The sequence below is a fragment of the Gymnoscopelus braueri genome (assembly GCF_963280865.1).
Source record: "Gymnoscopelus braueri genome assembly, chromosome: 13".
NCBI classification, from domain to species: Eukaryota; Metazoa; Chordata; class Actinopteri; order Myctophiformes; family Myctophidae; genus Gymnoscopelus; species Gymnoscopelus braueri.
The window spans coordinates 35,018,205-35,040,355 of record NC_137615.1 but is presented as its reverse complement, the minus strand read 5'-3'; the positions used below and the strand labels follow the sequence as shown (position 1 = coordinate 35,040,355).

Genomic DNA, 22,151 nt, shown 5'->3' with positions numbered 1-22,151 from the left:
TTTCAGTGTGCGTATCTGCACTCATATAAATTACATGGTGCACAATTATTATTATTTGATTTTTTTTTTTCCTTTAACCCTGAATATGTGGGTTTCTGTAGGGTAGAGATCCATGATCATAATATCTCCATCCACATTTTTCAATCTTTTGTAATGTATAGAGCAACACCCTATCTCAAACACTTATTCATAGCCTGTCATAGGAAGCTTGCTTATCCAGAACCTATGAAGGTGGAAGGTGTTAGAGGGAGACTGCCTTGCATTTCTGGAATGGCATCTGATACCAATCACATCATCCCCTTGGCAGAGAAAATGTCTGTGTCACAGTGATGGAAGAAGTACTCACATGTTAAGTTTACTTAAGTAAAAGTATCAATACTGCAATGTAGTATTCAAAATGTACTTGAGTAAAAGTACAAAAGTATCGGCATCAAAATATACTTAAAGTACCAAAAGTAAAAGTACTCATTGTGAGCTTGTAGATCTGCTATTTTCAAAGGGCAAAAATATATGTACGGCTGAAGTGGTTAGTGTGTTTTGTAATAATAATCAAAATCGACAAAGTAACTAGTAACTAAAGTTTTCATACAATTGTAGTGGAGTAAAAGTACAATATTTTCCTCTGAGATGTAGTGGGGTAGAAGTAAAAGTATTGACAATTGTAAATACTGAAGAAAGTAAAAAATACCTCAAAATTGTACTTGAGTACATGCACTTTAGTTACTTTACACCGCTGCTGTGTCACAAGAGAAGGAAAGGCTCTTTATTGATGGAGAGGGAGGGAGGGTGAGATTGTGTCAGAGAGGGAGAGTGAGACTCGTTTTTCTCGTTCCTCCCTGCATATCTCAAGAAGGTGGGACGTAGTGGGGTAAACAGCTAAGCTCAATGCACATACAAGTCAATGAGCGGATTGGCGCCTTCTGTTTGTGCTGTGGACTCAAACGCTCCAACAACGCTGAAAGGTACAGTGATGCAGTGCATGCTTTAACATTGTTTATTGCTTAACTAGACAGAAAGAAAGAGAGAGGGAGAATGATACACCTGTTGTATGTGTGCCAGACGTGTTTCCTGTCAGATATTGCTGAGTGAGGACAAACCACATTGTTGTTAACGCTTCTTCTAGTCATCTAGTGTTACACCTCTCTTGTTTTGCTGCCTTAACAATAAGATTGTCTGAAGGTTTTTTTTAACCTCACCCTGTGTAATTTACATTTTGTAGTTAGTGAAGGATTACGTTTGTGAAGTTAGTAAAATCCTCAGTGTTCATTTTACTCTGAAAGTGTCAAGATGACCCAAATGGACCAGGTACATTTGGGTCAATATGTCATTTACCACTAGAACCTTATCGTCTCTATTTTTGGCATAGTAGGTGAATATTTGGCGAAAAACTGCCGATCTACAAGCTCTCGGCTCATAGATTGGCTACTTTCAGAAAACAGATTAGGTGTAGAGGTTAAAAAGGAGGAGCACAAGTATAGAGCCGTAGGGGACGCCGGTCAATGAAATATATAGGGTTTAAGAGGGAAAGAAGAGCATACCATACATGGATAGAAAAACTTTGTTGGAGGCCCTCAAAAATCTGAACCTAGCTACAGTACATACAGTGGTGCTGTGGAATTATGCAATTAATTACATTTATTGTACTTGCTGGGGACCTGCATACCAAGCATCTCTGTGACAGTGGTTTTTCCTGTACTGTACTGTATATATGTCACACGCACACACACACGCATAGGATGTCAAGCCACATTCTTACCACCCACTGGGGGAATATGGCAGTATCGGCCTGTGATTTGTCGATGTTCTGGTCCTTTAAAGACAATTAAGTTGATATATAATACTGCTAAGGTTTAAAAAAGGTTTTGTTTTGTCTGCAGAGCAGGTTTTACCAGACATATCTTCATATTGCATGGATACATATCTAAATACTAAATATTGTAGGAAATGTTCTGTTCCTGTGTAGCAGTATGTACCATTGCATCCAGTGCATACAGATCACTACACATATTAGGTTACCAAATAAGTTTGAATTGGCTGTACATGAGAACAGCAACGTTCTGGGGTTGGTTCATCGTCAATGTATGGTTTAATTTAGAATAACATTTTTGATCACATGTCCCCAAAAAGATGTCTACAGACCTTAAAGTCAACTGAGTCATTATGACATGAAGTATTGTGACATTTACACATGTTTTCCCTCACGTTCCTCTGATTGTGCAAAGACGTACATGCTTTCTCTATTTTTATTTTCATCTGTCCACCCCCCCCCCCCCCCCCACACACACACACACACACACACACACACACACACACACACACACACACACACACACACACACACACACACACACACACACACACACACACACACACACACACACACACACACACACACACACACACACACACACACACACACAATAGATGTCTGCAAGCCCTCCTCCACTGGTTGCCAGGAAGCCTTCAGGTGTCCGGGTCATGATAGGTAATCCTGGTGAGGCGCTTCCTACTGGGACCGTGCCTGTCTATTCAAGCTTAAGAAAAGGTATGTTCACGCGTGTGTGTGTGTGTGTGTGTGTGTGTGTGTGTGTGTAGTGAGGCGCTTCCTACTGGGACCGTGCCTGTCTATTCAAGCTTAAGAAAAGGTATGTTCACGCGCGCGCGCGCGCGCGTGTGTGTGTGTGTGTGTGTGTGTGTGTGTGTGTGTGTGTGTGTGTGTGTGTGTGTGTGTGTGTGTGTGTGTGTGTGTGTGTGTGTGTGTGTGTGTGTGTGTGTGTGTGTGTGTGTGTGTGTGTGTGAGAACTTGGACTGAAAAGAGTAGTTGATGCAATGAATGATGTTAATTATGTAAATTGTTTCAATTGAATATTCTTTTCTTTTATTCTTTTCTACCTTTCAGTGAATGGCGACAGTGGCAAGCTGAAACACACATCCACATTGAACGCAGAAAGAGAGGTGGTATGTATTTTTATGACACTGGTGCGCTGCATGTATGTGTATGTGCGCACGCATGGCCTCACAAAGCCAATCCTACAATCTTAAAAACATTTCCAAGTCCAAATGTATTAACTTGTGCTATATGCTTGATCTCAGCAGCAGATGTATACAGCAACATCTTCAGTATTAATATTACTCTAAAAGGGTAGACTAGACAGGTCCATTTTATAATTAAAAGAACACTAGGATTTTAAAGAGGAGCTGTGATAACTAGGACCTCTTTTCCGAATCGAGTTATTCCATGCACTAAATACAGAAAATGCACTGAAAAAATGAGAATGCATGGGTGCCAGAGTCTTAATGTGTATAGCCAATAGTTTTACATGCTTGATGCAGAATTATACTGTGTATCCCCAATCCCCATAATAAACTAATCGCCCTGCTGAAATATGTTTAAAAAGATAGGTTTAAACACGTAACATCACCAAATGAACTCTTAAGAGTTTCAAATTGATCAATTACACTGATGATTTTATTGTGCAGTGTTTGGGGATGGCCATAGCTGAGTGGGTAGAGAGGCCGTCTGGGAATAGAAAGGTCACCGTTTGACCCTCAGCTCACCCAGTGTACGTGTCTTAACCCCCTAACACCTCACAAGCCTTTTGTGCATAACAAACAGAAAGTCAAAATCTCAAGGCATAACTGTTTTTCATATCTGTGCAAAGTAGTCTATAACCTGTGCTATCACTGTGCATCTATTTTTGTACATTTGTACGTATATACGTATATTGCAATAATCCCTAGAGGCCAAGAAAAAAGTTCTCCCTGCATTTTTCACATCTACCATTTAAAGCGCCACCAGGAGGCTGACTTATGTAAAACCGTTTTTTAAAATATTACTCCTTCAGATTTTATCCAAATTTCACGCAAATCGGTACACGTGATCTCTATAGTCATGTGATCAAGATGGATCTGTTTTTCATATTCCATCCTGATTGGCTAAGATTGACAGCTAAAGTTTGCAGGAGTGGCCCGTTTTGAACAAAATGCCGCAAATCATGAACGCAGTGTCCGATTGCGGTGAAACTTGGCACGCACATTCGGACTACGTTGAGGAACAACGTAGTGCGCCACCCTTTTAACATTGCCCTATTATAGCGCCACCAGGAGGAAATGTTTTGCAAAATTGTTTTTCTTTATATTACTCCTACAAATTTTGTCCAAACATCACACAAATCGGTACACATTATTTCTAATAGTCAAGTGATCAAGACGGATCCGTCCTATTTTTCATATTCCATCCTGATTGGTGAATTCCGAACATTGCTGGCCCACAATAACCTACCTGACCTGGCTCCGAGGAGCACTTTTTCTAGTTTGTGATGAAAGTATCAGTGAACAGCACAACCTACAGTATAATTTGTAAATCCTACTCTAGGAACTCCTGAATCACTGTTTTGACGACATGGAGAGATTCATGGGCCGCCTGCAACAAACAGCCGAAGCTCAGGGTGTCCTCAACCAGAGGAACAAGAAGAGAAGCAGAAAAAGCAAGAAAAAACAGAGCCAGGATGGTAAGTGTCACTAATGTCTTTCAGGGTAATTTATGTTTAATTGCGTGCCGGTGCCATGTGCCAAAAAATGTGACACAGGGTGCAACCAAGGATAAATGAGCCATTAGGCTCTGCTGCCTGCTGATTACCCTCGCATAGGTTTACAGGTGTGACAGGTGTTTCTGTGGTTCTGTTCTTGTACAGGGTCAATTTCTTGGCAAGACATCAATCTAGTCACCCTCAAGAAACCAAAAACAAATTCTCAGCATTGCGAAATACATGTACTGTAATATAGGATCAACTATGTCTTCCTATGCCACCCTGTTGGTGGGACTAGTATCTTTCAAGAGGACAGTAGCCTTATAAGGAAGGAAGGAACAGGTGCTTGAGGAGTTTCACTGTAATTTTACTCTATATACATATCTTCCATATTTACTGTAAGGACTATTCTAATGTTGTTTTATATGGCATTATATATCTCTACCGTATTTGGGGGCCCTCGACATAACATATTTGAGATGGCCTGGTTGGTTGGTTTGTGTGTGTGCGCGTGTGTGTGTGTGTGTGTGTGTGTGTGTGCGCGCGCGCGCGTGTGTGTGTGTGTGTGTGTGTGTGTGTGTGTGTGTGTGTGTGTGTGTGTGTGTGTGTGTGTGTGTGTGTGTGTGTGTGTGTGTGTGTGTGTGTGTGTGTGTGTGTGTGTGTGTGTGTGTGTGTGTGTGTGTGTGTGTGTGTGTGTGTGTGTGTGTGTGTGAGAGAGAGAGGGATTTTGGGAATTTTCAAGACAACTACTTAATTCGGCTCACTTGCATTGCATTATTTTAAATCATCAAAATCAAAGTTGCATTGATTATAACAATAGTGGTTCATCTTTCCTTTTATGCAGATGATTTGTTGATGCTGAAGGCAAGCCCTCCATCGCAGGAGGAATTTGTGGACATCTTTCAGAAAATGAAATACTCCCTCAGCCTTCTGGTGAGTAGAGATGAGTCACTCCTCAGAGATGAGATTTATTTTTCTCCTACTGTCAATCAAATACAGGACATACAACTTAGCTTGCCAGGTTTTCTCCTCACTTTCTTTTTATTTTATTTTATGAAGGCAGCTGTACAGGAAATGCTAATTCTTTGTGTCTTTCAAGTAAATTGGGATGAAAACATTCATGAAATAAAATAATGTTTTGTGGATTGTCTTTTAGTTTAGTTTCGTTTCATTTAGTTTCGTTTCATTTCGTTTCGTTTCGTTTCATTTCTTGTTTTTTTTTTCAGGACCGTCTCAAGTCTTCCATTTCAGAGCCTAACTCACCAGAGTTGCTGCATCATGTCTTTGTCCCTCTCGGACTGGTGAGTCTCAATGATTTCCTTTTGTCTAGTAGTCTGCTCGTCCGTGTCCCCCTCTGTCTCCCTGTACGACAGACGCTGTCATACGACAAAGTATAAATAAAGCTCTACCATCCCATTCACAGTTGGTGAAAACGACAGGTGGACCAGAGTTGGGGGCAACAGTGGTTAGCCCGGCTCTGACCCAGGGTGCCGTGTCGCTGCTTCAGGAGCATTTGACCGAAGAAGAAAAGGAACTCTGGACGTCCCTAGGGCCCAACTGGACTTTACATTGGTGTGTATGTGTGTGTGTCTGTGTGTGTGTGTCTGTGTGTGTCTGTGTGTGTCTGTGTGTCTGTGTGTCTGTGCGTGCGTGCGTGCGTGTGTGTAAAACATCTAACTTTAATTAAGCTATAAGGTCGTATGGCAAACTTTCAAACGTTTGCCTCGATTATGATTAATGCAACGATTTTCATTTATTTTTATTGTAAGGGTTAGCACATCTACAAGATCTATCTACAAGATAGGATTGGTTATTTTTGCGTTGATATACTGTATAAGAAAAACCGTGCTTCTTGATTATTGGGTTATAAGCCGGTTGTTGGTTCTAAATATTGGTTTCGATATATCTCTGGTTAATTGCCCAGCCCTACCTGAGAGTATCATTTGAGTGGAGGGTAAAGGTTGGTGATTTCTCAATGCATCACTTCTGCTCCGTTTGCCAGCTCCCAGCTCAGTGTGTCTGTTCCTCCATACACACCTGTGTTCCTGGATGGGTGGCAGCCACAGGCCTCCAGCTCAGACCCCATTGAGTCACAGCACCAACAGGATGTCATTGATGGAAGCAGAGAGGTAATAGTACTGTACACAAAACATGCCCAACAACTATCTGACAAGAAAGATTACACATAATAATCATGTACGGATATCTCATTCTGATGTGTACTGTAGGTCAATATACAGTGATGGAAAGAAACTAAGAACCTTTACTCAACTTGCGTAATTAAGTACTTGTACTTTACTTGAGTATTTCCATTTTTACTTTGCTACTTTTTACTTCTACTATATTTCAGACGTAAATAAAGTACTTTTTACTTCACTACTACTATTTATCTGACAGCTTTCAGATTATTAAACAAAATATAGCCAACTAATAAATGCTACACCTTTACCAGCTGAAAGTTCAACATTAAACTATGAACACATTAATGCATCAATATCTAATCCAATAATATAATAAGTATATTTTGATGATAATACTTTTGTACGATACTTTTACTTACATTTTATGCAGGAATTTTACTTGTAACAGAGTATTTCTACGCTGAAATATTACTAATTTAGTTTTACTTAAGTAAAAGGCATGAATACTTCTTCCACCACATTCAGTATGTTGGCTAATCCAGCTGTGTGACTTCATCTGCAGGAAAAAGCTCGACACGCTACAATGAGGCCTGTCTCCATGGTGCAGCCAACTGAAGAATTGTAAGTCAGAGACAGATTGAGTGACAGAGTGAAACATAAGTGTCAGAAATAACAGGAGAGTTGGATTTTTTAACCACTTAAACCCTCTAAACTTTAGTAAACTGGACCTGAGTTAGAGAGATCTACAAGCCCATTTCGTGAGCTTGTAAATCTTTTGGCCTATGTTCCTCCCCCCTATTTTAAGGGTTTGTAGCTCAACCAATTTCAACAAATTGTCAAGAATGTATCTGCAATCTTTTCAAATAACAGATCTGTAGATCTTGTCATGTGACACTGTGGTATGATGGTTAATGAAACTGTTTGAATTACATCATTCATCTTTGGTTTACCATAGCAATGGTCTACCACCAGAGGGCGAGAGACACTACTGTTGCAGTTATGACTTTGTGGCCAGGAACAGCAGTGAACTTTCAGTGCTGCAAGGAGAAACCCTGGAGGTATAAATCTCACTCATAGCATAAGTTATTAATAATATATATATTTTTTGTTGATATAGTAAACTTTAACAAAACATAAAGTTAAATAAAACATTTTTCCTCTTTATTCTTTTTTTACAGGTAGTTGAGTCATCAAAGCGCTGGTGGAAATGTCGAAATCGTTTTGACCAGATAGGCTTTGTTCCCCATAATATCCTGGAACCTTTGTCTGCTCTCAATAATGATGAAAGACACAGCCCGGTGGTGCGCAGAGAGTCCAAAGTAATGCCCACACACACACGCACGCACGCACGCACGCGCACACACACACACACACACACACACACACACACACACACACACACACACACACACACACACACACACACACACACACACACACACACGCACACAGTAACATCCTGTGTTAATTTAACCAAAACTTTATTGTCATTACAAAACATACATTATCTACTTATATACCCCCCCTATATACATTCCGGACGATCTACAAGCTCACAATGCGACACATTGTGAGCTTGTAGATCTACTATTTTCAAAAGATTTTTATGCATTTGAAAACTTGGGAAAGTTGGGAAATGGGACAGACTTAAGTCAATTTTGAATTCTGGACTATTACTTGTAACAGAGTACTTCTACATTGCAGTATTGATACTTTTACTTAGGTTTAAATGTGAGTACCTTTTCCACCACTGGTTTTTGACATTAAACAGACATTCTAAAATATGGTCTGTTTCCTGTCTTTCCCCTACAGAAGGTGCCCCTTTCACCTCCTCCATCCAGTATGTATTTCTCATTTGCGCCGGCAAGCCCAAATGACACCAGTCCTTCTACAGCACACCCTCCAACACTGCAGGGAGAAGGAGATCGAGGTAATAAACCCTTTTACTGGACGTCTAACATACATAATACTGCAGTGGTTCCTCAACCTTTTTCATTTGATGGACCCCCAGTTTGATATGCATTTAGGCCACAGACCCCGATTTCATAGTTTTTCTTAATCTCTGGGACCCCAATCTACACCTCAGTGTTCATTTTAAATAGGGACCCTCAGGGGAGTCCCCACATTATTTGGGGGGGTCCCCAGATGATAGTGAAGTGACAATTTAAGGAGAAGGCCTTTTGATACCTAAAAAAAAGAAGAAAAAGAAAAAAGACCAATGCTGTGTTAAAAGTAATCAGCAAACTATACTATAAGAACTGGTCAAACATTGGCCAAATTGTCAAATAACATAAGAAAGAGTCAACATCTTTTTAAATAGCCGATCAGCTAGTTTCACAATATTTATCTGTGGAACTGAGTCAAACAAAATGTGATGCCTCAACTCCTACAATTCCAGGTGCTATAGGGTGGGGGCGGGGGGCGCCAGTTCACATGATTATTTTGGGGGGTCGCGGCCTGAAAAGGTTGAGAACCACTGTTCTAAATGGCTGCCTACTGATACCGCGTTTCCTTTTGTGCACAGTCCTCATGAATGATGTGAATGACGAGCTTCAACACCGGCTGGCCAACGGGAAGTCAGGCTCAATCCGTCCTCTGGTCATACCGCGTACATCTGACACGTCTGCCCCGCTGGACTACCACTCCCCCCCCGCCGAGGTGGCTGCCTGGCTCAGTGGCAAAGGCTTCAGTCAGGAGTGAGTTTACTGCTGTTTACTTATAAACACTTCAACCCTTTAGTCTTAGTGAAACGGACCTGGGTTGCAACTGTATTTGGACTGTTTTCTTTTCTTGTCCACACTAAATCTCTTTGCCAATAATCGATTCATCCTGAGCATGTCATTTTTCTCCTTGTCCCCTCTGTTAGGACAATTCAGGCTCTTGGTATTTTAAGCGCTGCACAGCTTTTCTCTCTGAATAAAGAGGAGCTCCGCACAGTCTCACCAGAAGAGGGTGCCAGAGTCTACAGTCAGATCATGGTACAGAAGGCCCTACTTGAGGTAATGATTAATGGCATAATTTATGGCATAATTACCCTGATATCATTCTATGGTGCAGATAAAATGCAATGGGTCGGTGGTTCCAATCACGCAGGCAGAAGCTGATGTTCTCAATATAGTCTTGCTCTGTGAGACATACAGTACATATTGTACTTGGGGTGTGTTTGTAAACTGCAGTGCAATGTAAGGTCATCATTATTTAGCTTTATGTTGGATTTGGTTTGCAATGAAGGGCACAGGATATTACTACAAATCAGCGTGAACTGGAAATTGTGTGTGCCTGGGTGGTGTAAAGCATTGTTTTTTAAAGTGAGGTCTGGGGACCCCCAGGGGTCCCCAGCAATATTTAATATTTCGGCTATTTGAAAATAGCCAATCTACAAGCTTTTATCAGGTCGCATTGTGACGCGTTGTGGGCTTGTGGATCTGCTATTTTAAAACATTTTGAAAACTCTTGACAAAACTTCTCTCATGGGGTCCTAGGCACAAAATCTTTTCAGATGGAGGTCCGTGGCCAAATACATATCAATTTGAGGGTGAAAATGTCACTCGAAAATGCCACCACCACTGCGACCCTAGTTCAACAGGTGGGAAGCCAGTGAAGGACCATGTCCTTGTCACTGCATTTGTGACCCTTGCTGGTTGGTGGCGGGGGGGGGGGGGGGGGGGGGGGCTGTTCAGAGGTGAGGGGATCTGGGGGTGGCAGTGTGAACCTCTATGCCTATGCGTTACTTTCTCTTGGTGAAACTCTTCACTGTCAGGTGAAAAGTAGTGTCTGGCTACTCCATGTGAATCAGAGGAGGCATGTGATTGTCTTCTACACCCTTCCAAGGTTAACAGTGGGGGTTGGCAGTGACAGAAATGAAAAATCACACCCAGTGTGAAGTGAGCGGTGCTATTTATGAGCGAAGTTTTAAAGGTATCATGACATTCATTTTCACTTTTTTTATTTTCAATGTTTTATTTGGGGTTTTATGACCTCAATTACACCCAAAAAACCTGAACTTAAAACATTCAGTGGATTTTCTGTGGTCTGGGGTTTTCTGAATAATTAGGCTGAAAAGTAATCTGAGCTTGGCCCTTCGACAGTGAGGTCACTGTCGAATAATCCCGCCCACTCTCCTCCTCGCCCCTCCCCTCCCCTATCCTTTCCTTTGGGGGGGGCGGAGCAGAGGCGATGATTGACAGGCAAAATCCCTCACCAGCGACACCCGCAGGCAAAGATTTCTTTTTTCATTGCAGTTGAAAAGGCTTTAGAAATGTGAGAGAAAAACACCTGCCATTGATCACTGGAATGGAATTTTCACTTAAAACTTTTTGTACACTTTTGAAGGACCAGGACAAAGACTTTGAATGTGGTGTAAAAGTGAATGTCATTAAACCTTTAAGTTAATGTCATCATGTGTCTCGCTAGCCAATCACAGCACGTCCTGCAAAGATAAGTATTCAGACCCTTTGCTATGACACTTGTATATTTGCACCACTCGGTGATCAAAAACAACAGTGGTCATCACAGTGATGGAATCTCACTTTAAAAAAAATCACACCCAGTGTGAAGTGGGCGGTGTGGTCATCGGCTACACCGCCCAGAAATTATTGGGCGGTGTAGCCGCCCCTATAAGTGGGGTTGGGACACCTCATTAGTACACCCTTCGCTGTACTGTGATTGGCTCATAATTAGTACACCCCTAGCATTAGTACACCCCTAGCTGTACTGTGATTGGCTGACTCTATTGGCTGACTCTATTCAGCACTGTGATTGGCTAGCGAGACACATGATGAAACTAATAACCTATAAATAGGACTATGCACTTTTTTTTTTTAAGTGAGTGGTGCTATTTATGAGTTATTAATTTCATCATGCATCTCGCTAACCAATCACAGTACGTCACAGCCAATCAGCCAATCACAGTACAGCGAAAGACACATTTTCGCGACGGAAAGAAAAACTTTCGCCACGGATGGGTCCCAAACCCACTTATAGGAGCGGCTACACCGCTCAAAAATGGGGGGAGAGGGGGGGGGGCATTGACCTATGGCATTGACCATATTCATGACCACAGTGCTCTTACTTAATGCACTTGAGTATTAAGTAAGAAATTCACTGTACCATGATTGTGAATTATGGTAAATCCAACCATGTGGATCACGTTCAGCTCAATTATCCTCTCCTTGTCTTTTTCAGGATGTGCACAAAGCCACAGAACTGGAAGCGGTGATGGAGAAGCAAAAACTGAAGGTGGATGAGAAGTCACAGGGTGGAACGCTGTGACACACCAACAATATCACCCAGCCACCATGCTGTGAGTGTCATCACATCATCAATATCACCGTCCCACCAGGTGGAATGCTGTGACACCAACAATATCACTGGCCCCCAGACCCACCAGTTCAAATGTGGCACCAGAGAACAAACGACACAGTTGTAGTTATTGCTGACAACGTTGTGACCCTACAGACATTAGTATTTACATAATTATCACGATCTAGGGGTTTCAATGTCTTTATCACGCATGCCGGTATACTGTTGAAATGCTGCGGATTCTCTGACGATAGCATGCACACTTTGCTTAAAGTTATGCACATCTTGCAATACTTTTCATAGAAAATGTTTTTCTGCTTGTTTTAAAACTGAGGATGTGTGATCCTTTGTTCTATTGTGACTAAAGTCAAGATGATTTGTTTCCCTATAGCCTTCACAGTGAAGAGGTTATGTGAGTTGTTCAGATAAGTATCATTTCTTTTAGACTTAGGTCATCTTTGAAACACAAACATTACAAAACTCTTTCAAGCCTTCTCACGGCGGTTATTTATAAAGTGGCAAAAAGAACTGGCACAGTGACAATTCATTTAGATTAGATAAGATTATATTAGATTTATTGATCACACAGGGGTAAATTCTGTCCAAGATACAAAAGGTCACTACAGACAGAAGGATCTGATTATCATGCACAATAATGTATGCAGTCAAAACATCTAATCAGTGTTTACTATATGATTTATTTACATTAGCAGACACTTTGATCTAGAACGACAAGGTGCAAGGTCAAGGTAAATGCCATCAAGGTTTGATAAACATCAACAGTACATGATCAAGAAATTGTTTATATACAGTACATATTCATGTAATTATTAGTTACATTATACTGTGCATAGTCATGTCTAGTGCAAAATCCCCATAAACAAACACATACACGTGGGAGGCAACAGCTCACGAGACTAGGTTGTCAAAGTAAACTAATTTAATGGCGATTAACTCACTGCTAATCGCAGTTAATTATTTTAATCATGATTATTCGCATATTTATTTATTTTTGCCATTTGGCCTACCGTAGACAGCCCTCTATGTCCGTGAACATGCTCATTATGTGTTGCTGGTATGTGTTGGGTCATTGTAGATGTTACAGTACCATTACAACTCATTAGGGCCTACATTTATAATTTCTTCAGCTACTTTCAAAAGGTAGCTAAATGAGATTGGAATGTAACAGGGTGGCTACAATATTCTCTGCTCACTTTATTTGTGTTTTATTTTTTGGAATCCTGTATGAGGCCCATCATTTAGTGTTAATGTTAAAAAAATATATAATTTTGTGAACCTTTATATTATAAAGGTGAACACTGCAGTACTCATATTACTAAGTGAATTTAGCAGATCATTATACCCATCGGCTACAGCCTGTTTTTATGCTAATGCAATACCATTGGAGGGTTTCTGGACAATATTTGTCCTTGTTTTGGGTTGTTAATTGATTTCCAATTTAAATAAACATACATTTACATAAAGCCAGCCTATTTTGTCCACTCCCATGTTAATAAGAGAGTGCATTTTATATTAGAGACACAGCTCTGATATGTTCAACCACTGTCTGTGAACATTTGACTGTTTTCATGCAAATGAATCCTTCACTGAGATGAATTAGGGGTTGTGCCAAGCAGTGGTCAAACTGATTAATAAATGTCTTAACTGTGCCAGTAGGCCTACCTATACATTGGAGTCAGATTACTAGTGGAGGTGCAGAAAGAGACACTGAAGCTGCAGTTGCAGGTGTAGGAGGGTGCATGTACTTCATGCACGCTATTCAGGAATTCAGGAAAGCGAGACAAAGCAATGTGGCTCGGTTTGAGCCAGTGGTTATCAAAGTGGGGTCCAGGGAGCCTCAGGGGTCCTTTAGGGGGATCCAGGACTAAATGATTACATAGGAACCAAATGGACAGGTCTGTAACTCCAATACCTATACAAATGGAACCAAATGGACCCATTTGTAGACTATGAGTTATGGGGGCCGTGGTCATACTAAACTGGGCGTCCTTGAAATTAAAACGTTTGAGAACCACTGGTTTAAGCAGCCTGGCTGTGTGGACATCAGTTGATTCTCAATCAACCTATTTGAGTGCAGGTGTATCCCCTATGCACCAGACAGCTGGGCCTTTTAACATTATTTTCAAATTGATCAATGGGGTAAAACAAAATAATTACTAAATTGCATGATAGTATTGTTAAATATTACAACCTAGGCTTTAATTATCAGTATGTTTGCATTCATATATATATTGTTTAAATATTTGTGCATTACACATGTACTGTCATGGCATATCTCTGAATGACTAATACATTGTAAATGTTGGGATGAATGCATCTACATAGGATGTTCCCAGCATTTTAATCATGCACTGTAATACTCTTTAAAACGGCCTTTATTGCACAGTTAAAAATGCAGCTGCATATTATTTACATACAGTATCTGTACATATTATATCTATTAAAAAAGCACAAGCGTATCACTCCAACCCCTTTCAAATATTTTACACATATATTAATCAGATATCATTGTTCACATTAAGTTTATCTTTGTCACATTTTCCATTTTTAAGAGTGTATGATGATTAATAAATAAATACAAATTATTATATTTAGGTGAAAAATGGCAGCAGGTCATTTAGAACACATGTAAACTTTTAAGTTTCAGTCATCACAATTAACATACATTAAAATTATCTTAGTGCAAAATACATACATTCTCAAGAGTTCATAGTCATATGTCATACTGTCTTACTGAGTAATATCCTCAGTGTTAATTTATCCCTTTGCAACTCAGACCCTTACGGGTCCATTTGGTTATATTACCATTTTCTTACACAGAGTTACGGTAAATGAACACTCAGGATTTTACTGTGTGAAACTGTATAACAATGATTGTATCATTTAAGTGGTTAATGCTTTGGTAAGACTGTGAGCTGCAGCAGTGGTTCTCAAAGTGGGGTCCACAAACCCTCAGGAGTCCTCGAGGGGGTTCCAAACCTGTAAGGGTCAATTTAGTTCAAATGAACCCTTACAGGTCTGTAACTCCTGAGAGAGTTATGGGGGTCCTTGAAATGACAAAAGTTGGAGAACCACTGAGCTACAGTGTTTCAAGTACAATTACATAGTGAAAACAGAGAGATTTGAACAGCAGGAGCAGTGCAATCAGTCCTGTGGTCTTCTTCACACCTGGATGCTGTTCTTTTGGCAGGAGTCCCACGTCACTAGCTCATTTCCTTGAAACCACAGCTGGATCTCCCTCTGAGCGCTCTCCAGGGAATCGCTGGCATGGACCACATTCCTTAAAGACGCAAACGCACACAAACATAAATGACGACAATAAAGACTTGTATTTTTCACCATGTTACAATTTGTCTTTCTCATAATAATCTTATATTGTGTCCGTCCATCTGTCTGTCTGTCTATCGTTTTTCAACAACAACTAAATTATATTATTTGCATGTAGAAATCAAAATGAGTGCCCTGCCCAGTACAGTGAATACATTACCTGCCAACATGAACACTGAAATCGCCTCTGATTGTCCCTGCTGGCGCTTCAGCTGGATTAGTAGGTCCCACCATTAAACGAGATGTCTGGACAACATTGTTCCCTTCCCACACCTAGGAAGGGAGAAAATACGGAAAGATCCTTTCAAACCTTGATGCCTGAAGAATTTAAAATGACAAAAAGCTCGCGATACATTATGGATTATGGATAATTGCACATGAATGTGCGGTTGCTGCTGTCTTTTGTTAAACCGTGACACTTTGTAATGTTGTAGTAAATTATTATGCTTTGCATCAAATTAATCAAAGCCATAGAGTACATTTTTACGTGTGTATGAGAAAACTTCACCATATTTGTGGATGTGCAATCATTCTTAATGAACATTGTAGACAACTGAAGCAATAAACTCCTCGCTGCATATTATATTGACAGAGAACTCAGAGTTCTCAACCGATATATCTACAGTGTAGGCTGGGTCAATATATTGACATTATTTGACTTTTTTTTACAACAACGGTATCTGCAATTATGCAGACGATTTGTCTCGATTATTTACCAGTTTCAACCTAGCATCCCTTTTTTGGGCAAACATTCAAAGGTTTTCTAAAATAGCAGATCTACAAGCTCACAGTCGTCACAGTGTTGTGAGCTTGCAGATCTGCTATTTTTGAACATTTTTGAATAGGGCTTAAGTGGTTAAATAAAATAATGTGTATTTACTTGTTAAATGTTCTCCAACAGAAACTTTTATAAAAATCTAATTTTATTAGAAAGTTTTGCTCTTTGTGTCAAAATACCACTTAAAACATTTGTAATCAGTGGTCTAGTAGTACTCTGGCATCAGTAAAGCTCTAGTTCAAGAGCTAGGAGACCAAACCACAACACCACTATATGAATGCATAAATCCACCAGCGCCTGCTCATTCCAACAGTGTCATTCTTTAAAGCGATAGATAGATTTGCATACATGTGCAATGTAGGCTGTTATGTAGAAGCTGCCCCAAGAACAAAAAAAATAATACATAAAAAGCCCTCACCATAACAACCACTGGACCAGAGGTCATGTACTTCAGAAGAATGGGATAGAAGGGCTTCCCTGTCAGCTCACGGTAATGCTCAGAGAGAAGCTCCTCAGGAACCTGTAAGCATTGAGTTAGTTCAGACCATGAATAGATGTTGCCTGATAGACATAAAGCTTAGAACAGCGATTCCCAACCATGTAGGCTGGGGCCCACTGGTGGGGCGAAAGGATATTGCAAGTGGGTCCCAAATAATTGGCAAAAAGAAATACGATTTTTGTGATAAAATAACATACAAATATTACAAATATGAATGTAAATAAATGTCATGTTATTGTTTCTTTTGAGCTTGTAGATCTTCTACTTTTGCTATTTTTGAATTTGAATCCTGAAAAGTAACAGTTTTGGACATAATGAGGTTTCCACCCTACAGAGACGCTGTGAGAAACGCAGGAATAAAAAAAAAGTCCATGCATGTTTTTTTCCAAACTTCAAATGACTTAAAGGGATACTTCACTTTAGGGCCGGGGACACATTTAAAAAAAATATTAAAAATAAATGAAAAAAGTTATGGAAAATTCATGGCCCCCTCACGCATTAGAGTGTCCTACTAATGTGTGAGGGGGCCATGAATTTTCCATAACTTTTTTCATTTATTTTTAATATTTTTTTTAAATGTGTCCCCGGCCCGAGAGTGAAGTATCCCTTTAAAGCGTTTTCAGACACTCTTATTACCTGCAACATTTTCAAGCCCACCAGCTTGAAGCCCCTTTGCTCAAATCGTTGAATAATTTGTCCAATAAGGCATCGCTGGACTCCATCAGGCTTCACTGCAACTAGAGTCCGCTCGTTTACATCAGCAACACCTAGTGGGACACAACATGCATTTAGTCTATACTAAGCCCGAGTCTCACCAAATCTCTCTCACACACACACACACACACACACACACACACACACACACACACACACACACACACACACACACACACACACACACACACACACACACACACACACACACACACACACACACACACACACAGAGTAGATGATCTATTACTCTGACTATTATAGGTTAACATGTGACTGGTGCATGTAGGCTAGGATTTATCATTTGTGCCAATAACAAAACATGTATAGTAGGTCCCGGCTATTATGTGCTGGGCTCTAGACAGGCTCCACCACTTTGAGTGCTGATAAGCAGAGTTTTATTGCCCCTATGAATAACAGGGTGCAAAGTTGCAGGACAGTGTAGGCCTATAGTCTGTTTAGATCCCATAGTTCGGAGAAAAGGATCTACTTGTAAAGGAAACCGACAGACAAATGAAAGCGCAATGTTGATAAGATAGATAACCTACTATAACATTTGGAGGAAACCACACGTACTGTCCTAATTTGCAGTGTAAATATGAACTAAAACAAGGTGGTCGCTTGACAACCTAGTAGCCAACTAGCCATATAGCTCAGCCGGCTCCAGACATAGGCTACAGTATAGGGATATATATATATATATATATATATATATATATATATATATATATATATATATATATATATATATATATATATATATATATATATATATATATATATATATATATATATATATATATATATATATATATATATATATATATATAGGAGCACAATTAATGACATATAATACAGTATGGCACTGGCAGTAAAGCAACCATTCAAAACTATTACTCAGCACTATATACTACTATTTCGGCCATTTGAAAGTAGTAGATCTGCTATTTTCAAAAGATTTTTATACATTTGAAAACTTGAAATGGGACATTCTGCATATAGTACTTTTACTTTGGGTACTTTAAGTACATTTTGATGCCAACACTTTTATACTTTTACTCAAGTAAATTTTGAATTCCAGACTTTTACTTGTAACAGAGTATTTCTACACAGCAGTATTGATACTTTTACTCAAGTAAAAAATGTGAGAACCTTTTCCACCACTGGAAAGTGTAAACATGTAGGGCAGGCTAACGTTATAGGGGTGAATGTTGCGCCCCCTACAGGTGAGGCACAAGCTTAACGTGTTTCCCAGTCATGGGAGGCCAATTATGAAGTGATTTGTCAGAGGACATAAAGTCTAAAATACTTTTTACAGCTTCATGATGCATATCTGCAGCCTATCTGTGTTACATGTTGCTGTATACAGTGGTGTAAACTTAACTAAGTACATTTACTCAAGTATGTTTTCCTTTACTGTAGTATTTCCAATTTTCTGTAGGCCTGCTTTTACTTCTACTCCACTACATCTCAGAGGCAAATACTTTTACTCCACTACATACATAGTAGGCCTATAGCACAAAGAAAACACCAATTAGGAGACATGAAGACGTTTAAGCCAACAGACAAACCGCTAACCTAGATGTGACCTTTTACAATATAACATAGAGTCCCTTGTCAAAATGTGTGTTACCGTTCTGTGTTGGGAAATTTGTTCCATCACGTTTCAATTATCAATAAACAGTGGTGTAGAGTAACTGAGTACATTTACTCAAGTACTAAGTACAATTTTGAGATTTTCTTTGTACTTTAGTCAAAGTTTAGTGGAGTATTTCCAATTTTAAGTAGGCTACTTTTACTTCTACTCCACTACATCTCAGAGACTGCACTTTTTACTCCACTACAATTATTTGTAATGAGTACTTTTACTTGTGGTACTTTAAGTATATTTTGATGCCAATACTTTTGTACTTTTACTCAAGTTCATTTTGAATTCCGGACTTGTACTTGTAACAGAGAGAATTGCAGTATTGATACTTTTACTTAAAGTAAAACAATGTCTACTTTTCCCACCACTGATTTTCAGAACGCTTTAGTTGAGGTGGGTCGTCGAGCACCGCGCGAAGCTTTGAAAGAAGAAATGCACAATAAAATAAATAGAGATCAGAGCATAACTACATTGATTGATTGAAGGAGGGTTTGCCTATACTTACTTGACTTGGTCCTGTGTACAACAGATCTGTGTCCAGCCAACAGGTTAGGACCAAACCTGGACGCTAAACTCTTTCTGGCTTCTTGACTTCCTAGAAAACACTGACCGTGTTGAAAAATGCTCTTAAAGACACACCGCTGCAGGAACACCATGATGTCTAGCTCTAAGTTCCACTGATCTGATGTGTCCGACTGTCTGTCTGTCGGAGAGATGATGTTCGAACTCCTCACAGGCTGCTCTATTTTGTGAAACAAAAATCACGAGTCCCACCCATAGAGTTAAAGGTCCCACCCTCGTGTGAAGTCCAAACTAGGGAGGATAGTCTAAGGACAGTCTAACTCCAGTAATGCAGAGACCACGACCTGATCACGTTTATCTAATCACCTCACAAAATCACACAATGTTCAGCAGACAGCAGTAAAAAAAATGGAAAGAAAAAAGAATTACCCTTTAATTTATAGTGAACTTCATTTCGGTTAAACTGTTAGTTTGTTGGTTTTTTATTTATTTATAATTATTGATTTATAAAAAAAAATACTGGTTGGTAAATAATTTGAATCAAGCCACAAACAGATGCTGTCCTGAATTCTCATCAGGTGATGTGGCACACATGTTCAAACCTGACCTTCTGTTGCTTAATTCAAATAGTGCCCAAGGCCCCCAAACACAACAAAACGTCATTATTGACGCATTGATTGCATAAGAGGAGCATGCTACCAAAGTGGTTGGTAAAGAAAAACAAAAACAATTAAATGCATTTAACAATCTATCTTTTTTAGGAGTGAGAAAATGCTTGAACATAAGATGCCCATAAATACAAGGTGTAGGCCTATGCAAATGCATTATATCAGTGCAGTGGTTCTAAAAGTTTTTCATGTCAAGGACCCCCAAATGAATGTACCTGTATTAGGCCGCGAACCCCCATCTGAAAATATCTTGTGCCAGGGACCCCCAAACAAGATTTCTGTAGTAAAAATGTTTCAAAAAATATTATTCTTTTCCCCAAGGGTTTGCAGATCTACAAGTTTGTACATCAACTGTGAGCTTGCCTTGTAGATAATCGTCTAGTTTCATAAATAGCCGATGTATCTAGGGTTACAGTGTTTAAACTCATTTTGATGCTATATTAACCAATTCTGTTGGGGACCCCTGGAACCCCCTCACAGACCCCTGTTTGAGAATCACTGCATTATAGAAAATTCTATTTAGGAAAAAAGAAAGCAAATAACAGCACATATAAACAGAGTGTATAACAATTGTCCTTGACACGTTTCCTCCCCTCTGGAAGCTCCAATATATAGTCAGTCAACAAAGAGGAGTGGGTCATGTACCTGTAACCTGAAAGGAATGCCAACACTAGAGTCAACATCAATAAACAAACACCATCAGCTTCCACTTGCATTTTAGAAATACTGTTATAGGACAAAGCTTTCCACTCTCTACATGAGTGAAAAGATTTGTTAAAAGATTTGTATTCTCTGAATTTGCTGGCACACAAACTAATAATCAACCTGTGGACTTAATCATATCTTTAGAGGAATAAAACATTCACTTTTTTTAAACCATGTTATTCTTATGGTAAACATGTACAATCAATATTTGCAAAAAATTTAAACCAACATAAACCTCTCACTCCTGCAGCTGGATAATGAATGGAAGACTGACTTGGTGGACCCACAGAATGTTTTTGCTAAATGCTATGCTCACTGCTATAACATTGGTGCACAAAAGATGTGCCACTAAGCAGAACATATTTTACCATTCACTTTTAATGTAGCATATCCATGACTTTACACCTTGTTCATAACATGAAAGCCTATAAGTTTCTAGCTTTGGGATAAAGTTATTGACATTCACAGAAATTGAAAATGTGATTGATTTCATTCAAGTTAAACATTGCTCATGTTAAACACATTATTCACCATTTTGTTGAGTTCCAAATTGTGTTAATGTGGTCATTATGACTATAACGGAATGGGTAGAGGGGCCGTCTGAGAAACAGAAGGTCCGCTATGTGTCGAAGTGTCCCTGACCAAGACACTTGGTCAGGGACACTTTACCCCCCGAGCACTCATCATAACCAACTGAACCACCATCAGCTGGGGGAAAATGAAACAGAATTTGACAAACTGACAAATGTCCTCCTTTCCCATGTAGAAAACCTGTATTGGAGAGTTCTTATACATCTTTGGATTTACAAGACTGATGTTTCTGGAATAGTTTTCTCTGATACCAATAGTGTGTATTATAAAACTGGATCTCGTCCAACCAGGAAGTCTTTGCCTCTGATCAATGATGTTGTGCTCTGGCCACATAATGTACCATACCCCTCATTCTCCACACTATCTCCTAAAGAAACAAGACCAAATGAATTGCGTTGCCCATCAATTAGAAAAAGTGGGTGTAGAATAAAGGTTCCGTCTAGGCAGGACTCTGATTTGTGTTCAGTCATAAGCCTGCAGATGGTCGCGTCGCCCCAGTGGCTCCTCAGCCAAGCACATGCACCAAATGTCTGAACCTGCGGTTCCTCTCGTACTGAGCGGGATTACTATTCCAACAACACATCATCAGTGGGATAAACTAACCTGTCTCACAACCCAGATTTTCTAATTGTATTGAAATTTCCTTCTTTTTTATGTTCAATACTGATCAATATGACAACTAGCTCTGCTATAAAAAGAATGTAAAC

At 39.6% G+C, this 22,151-nt stretch overlaps 2 protein-coding genes across 3 annotated transcripts; one reads left to right on the top strand and one right to left on the bottom strand.

The window, feature by feature from the left end:
* Window positions 1-846: 846 nt before the first annotated feature.
* eps8l1a (EPS8 signaling adaptor L1a) lies at window positions 847-14,590 on the top strand. 2 transcript variants are annotated; one of them, XM_080446228.1, is made up of 16 exons: window positions 847-962; window positions 2,425-2,545; window positions 2,900-2,958; window positions 4,376-4,511; window positions 5,374-5,462; window positions 5,756-5,830; window positions 5,953-6,101; window positions 6,532-6,658; window positions 7,233-7,291; window positions 7,626-7,728; window positions 7,849-7,989; window positions 8,483-8,600; window positions 9,195-9,366; window positions 9,537-9,669; window positions 11,855-11,972; window positions 12,363-14,590. In XM_080446228.1, the coding sequence occupies exons 2-15, from the start codon at window positions 2,425-2,427 to the stop codon at window positions 11,939-11,941; spliced, it is 1,569 nt and encodes a 522-aa protein (XP_080302354.1). In that variant the 5' UTR covers window positions 847-962; the 3' UTR covers window positions 11,942-11,972; window positions 12,363-14,590. The 2 variants fall into 2 exon arrangements, with proteins under 2 accessions (XP_080302354.1, XP_080302353.1); XM_080446227.1 differs by having other exon boundaries at window positions 11,855-14,590.
* An 11-nt stretch (window positions 14,591-14,601) lies between these two features.
* Window positions 14,602-19,617, bottom strand: nme4 (NME/NM23 nucleoside diphosphate kinase 4). The gene is made up of 5 exons (XM_080446229.1): window positions 19,464-19,617; window positions 17,233-17,363; window positions 16,516-16,617; window positions 15,480-15,592; window positions 14,602-15,272 (listed from the first exon to the last, which is right to left on the bottom strand). Exons 1-5 carry the CDS (start codon window positions 19,612-19,614, stop codon window positions 15,155-15,157), a joined length of 615 nt encoding a protein of 204 aa, XP_080302355.1. The 5' UTR covers window positions 19,615-19,617; the 3' UTR covers window positions 14,602-15,154.
* Window positions 19,618-22,151: the final 2,534 nt, after the last annotated feature.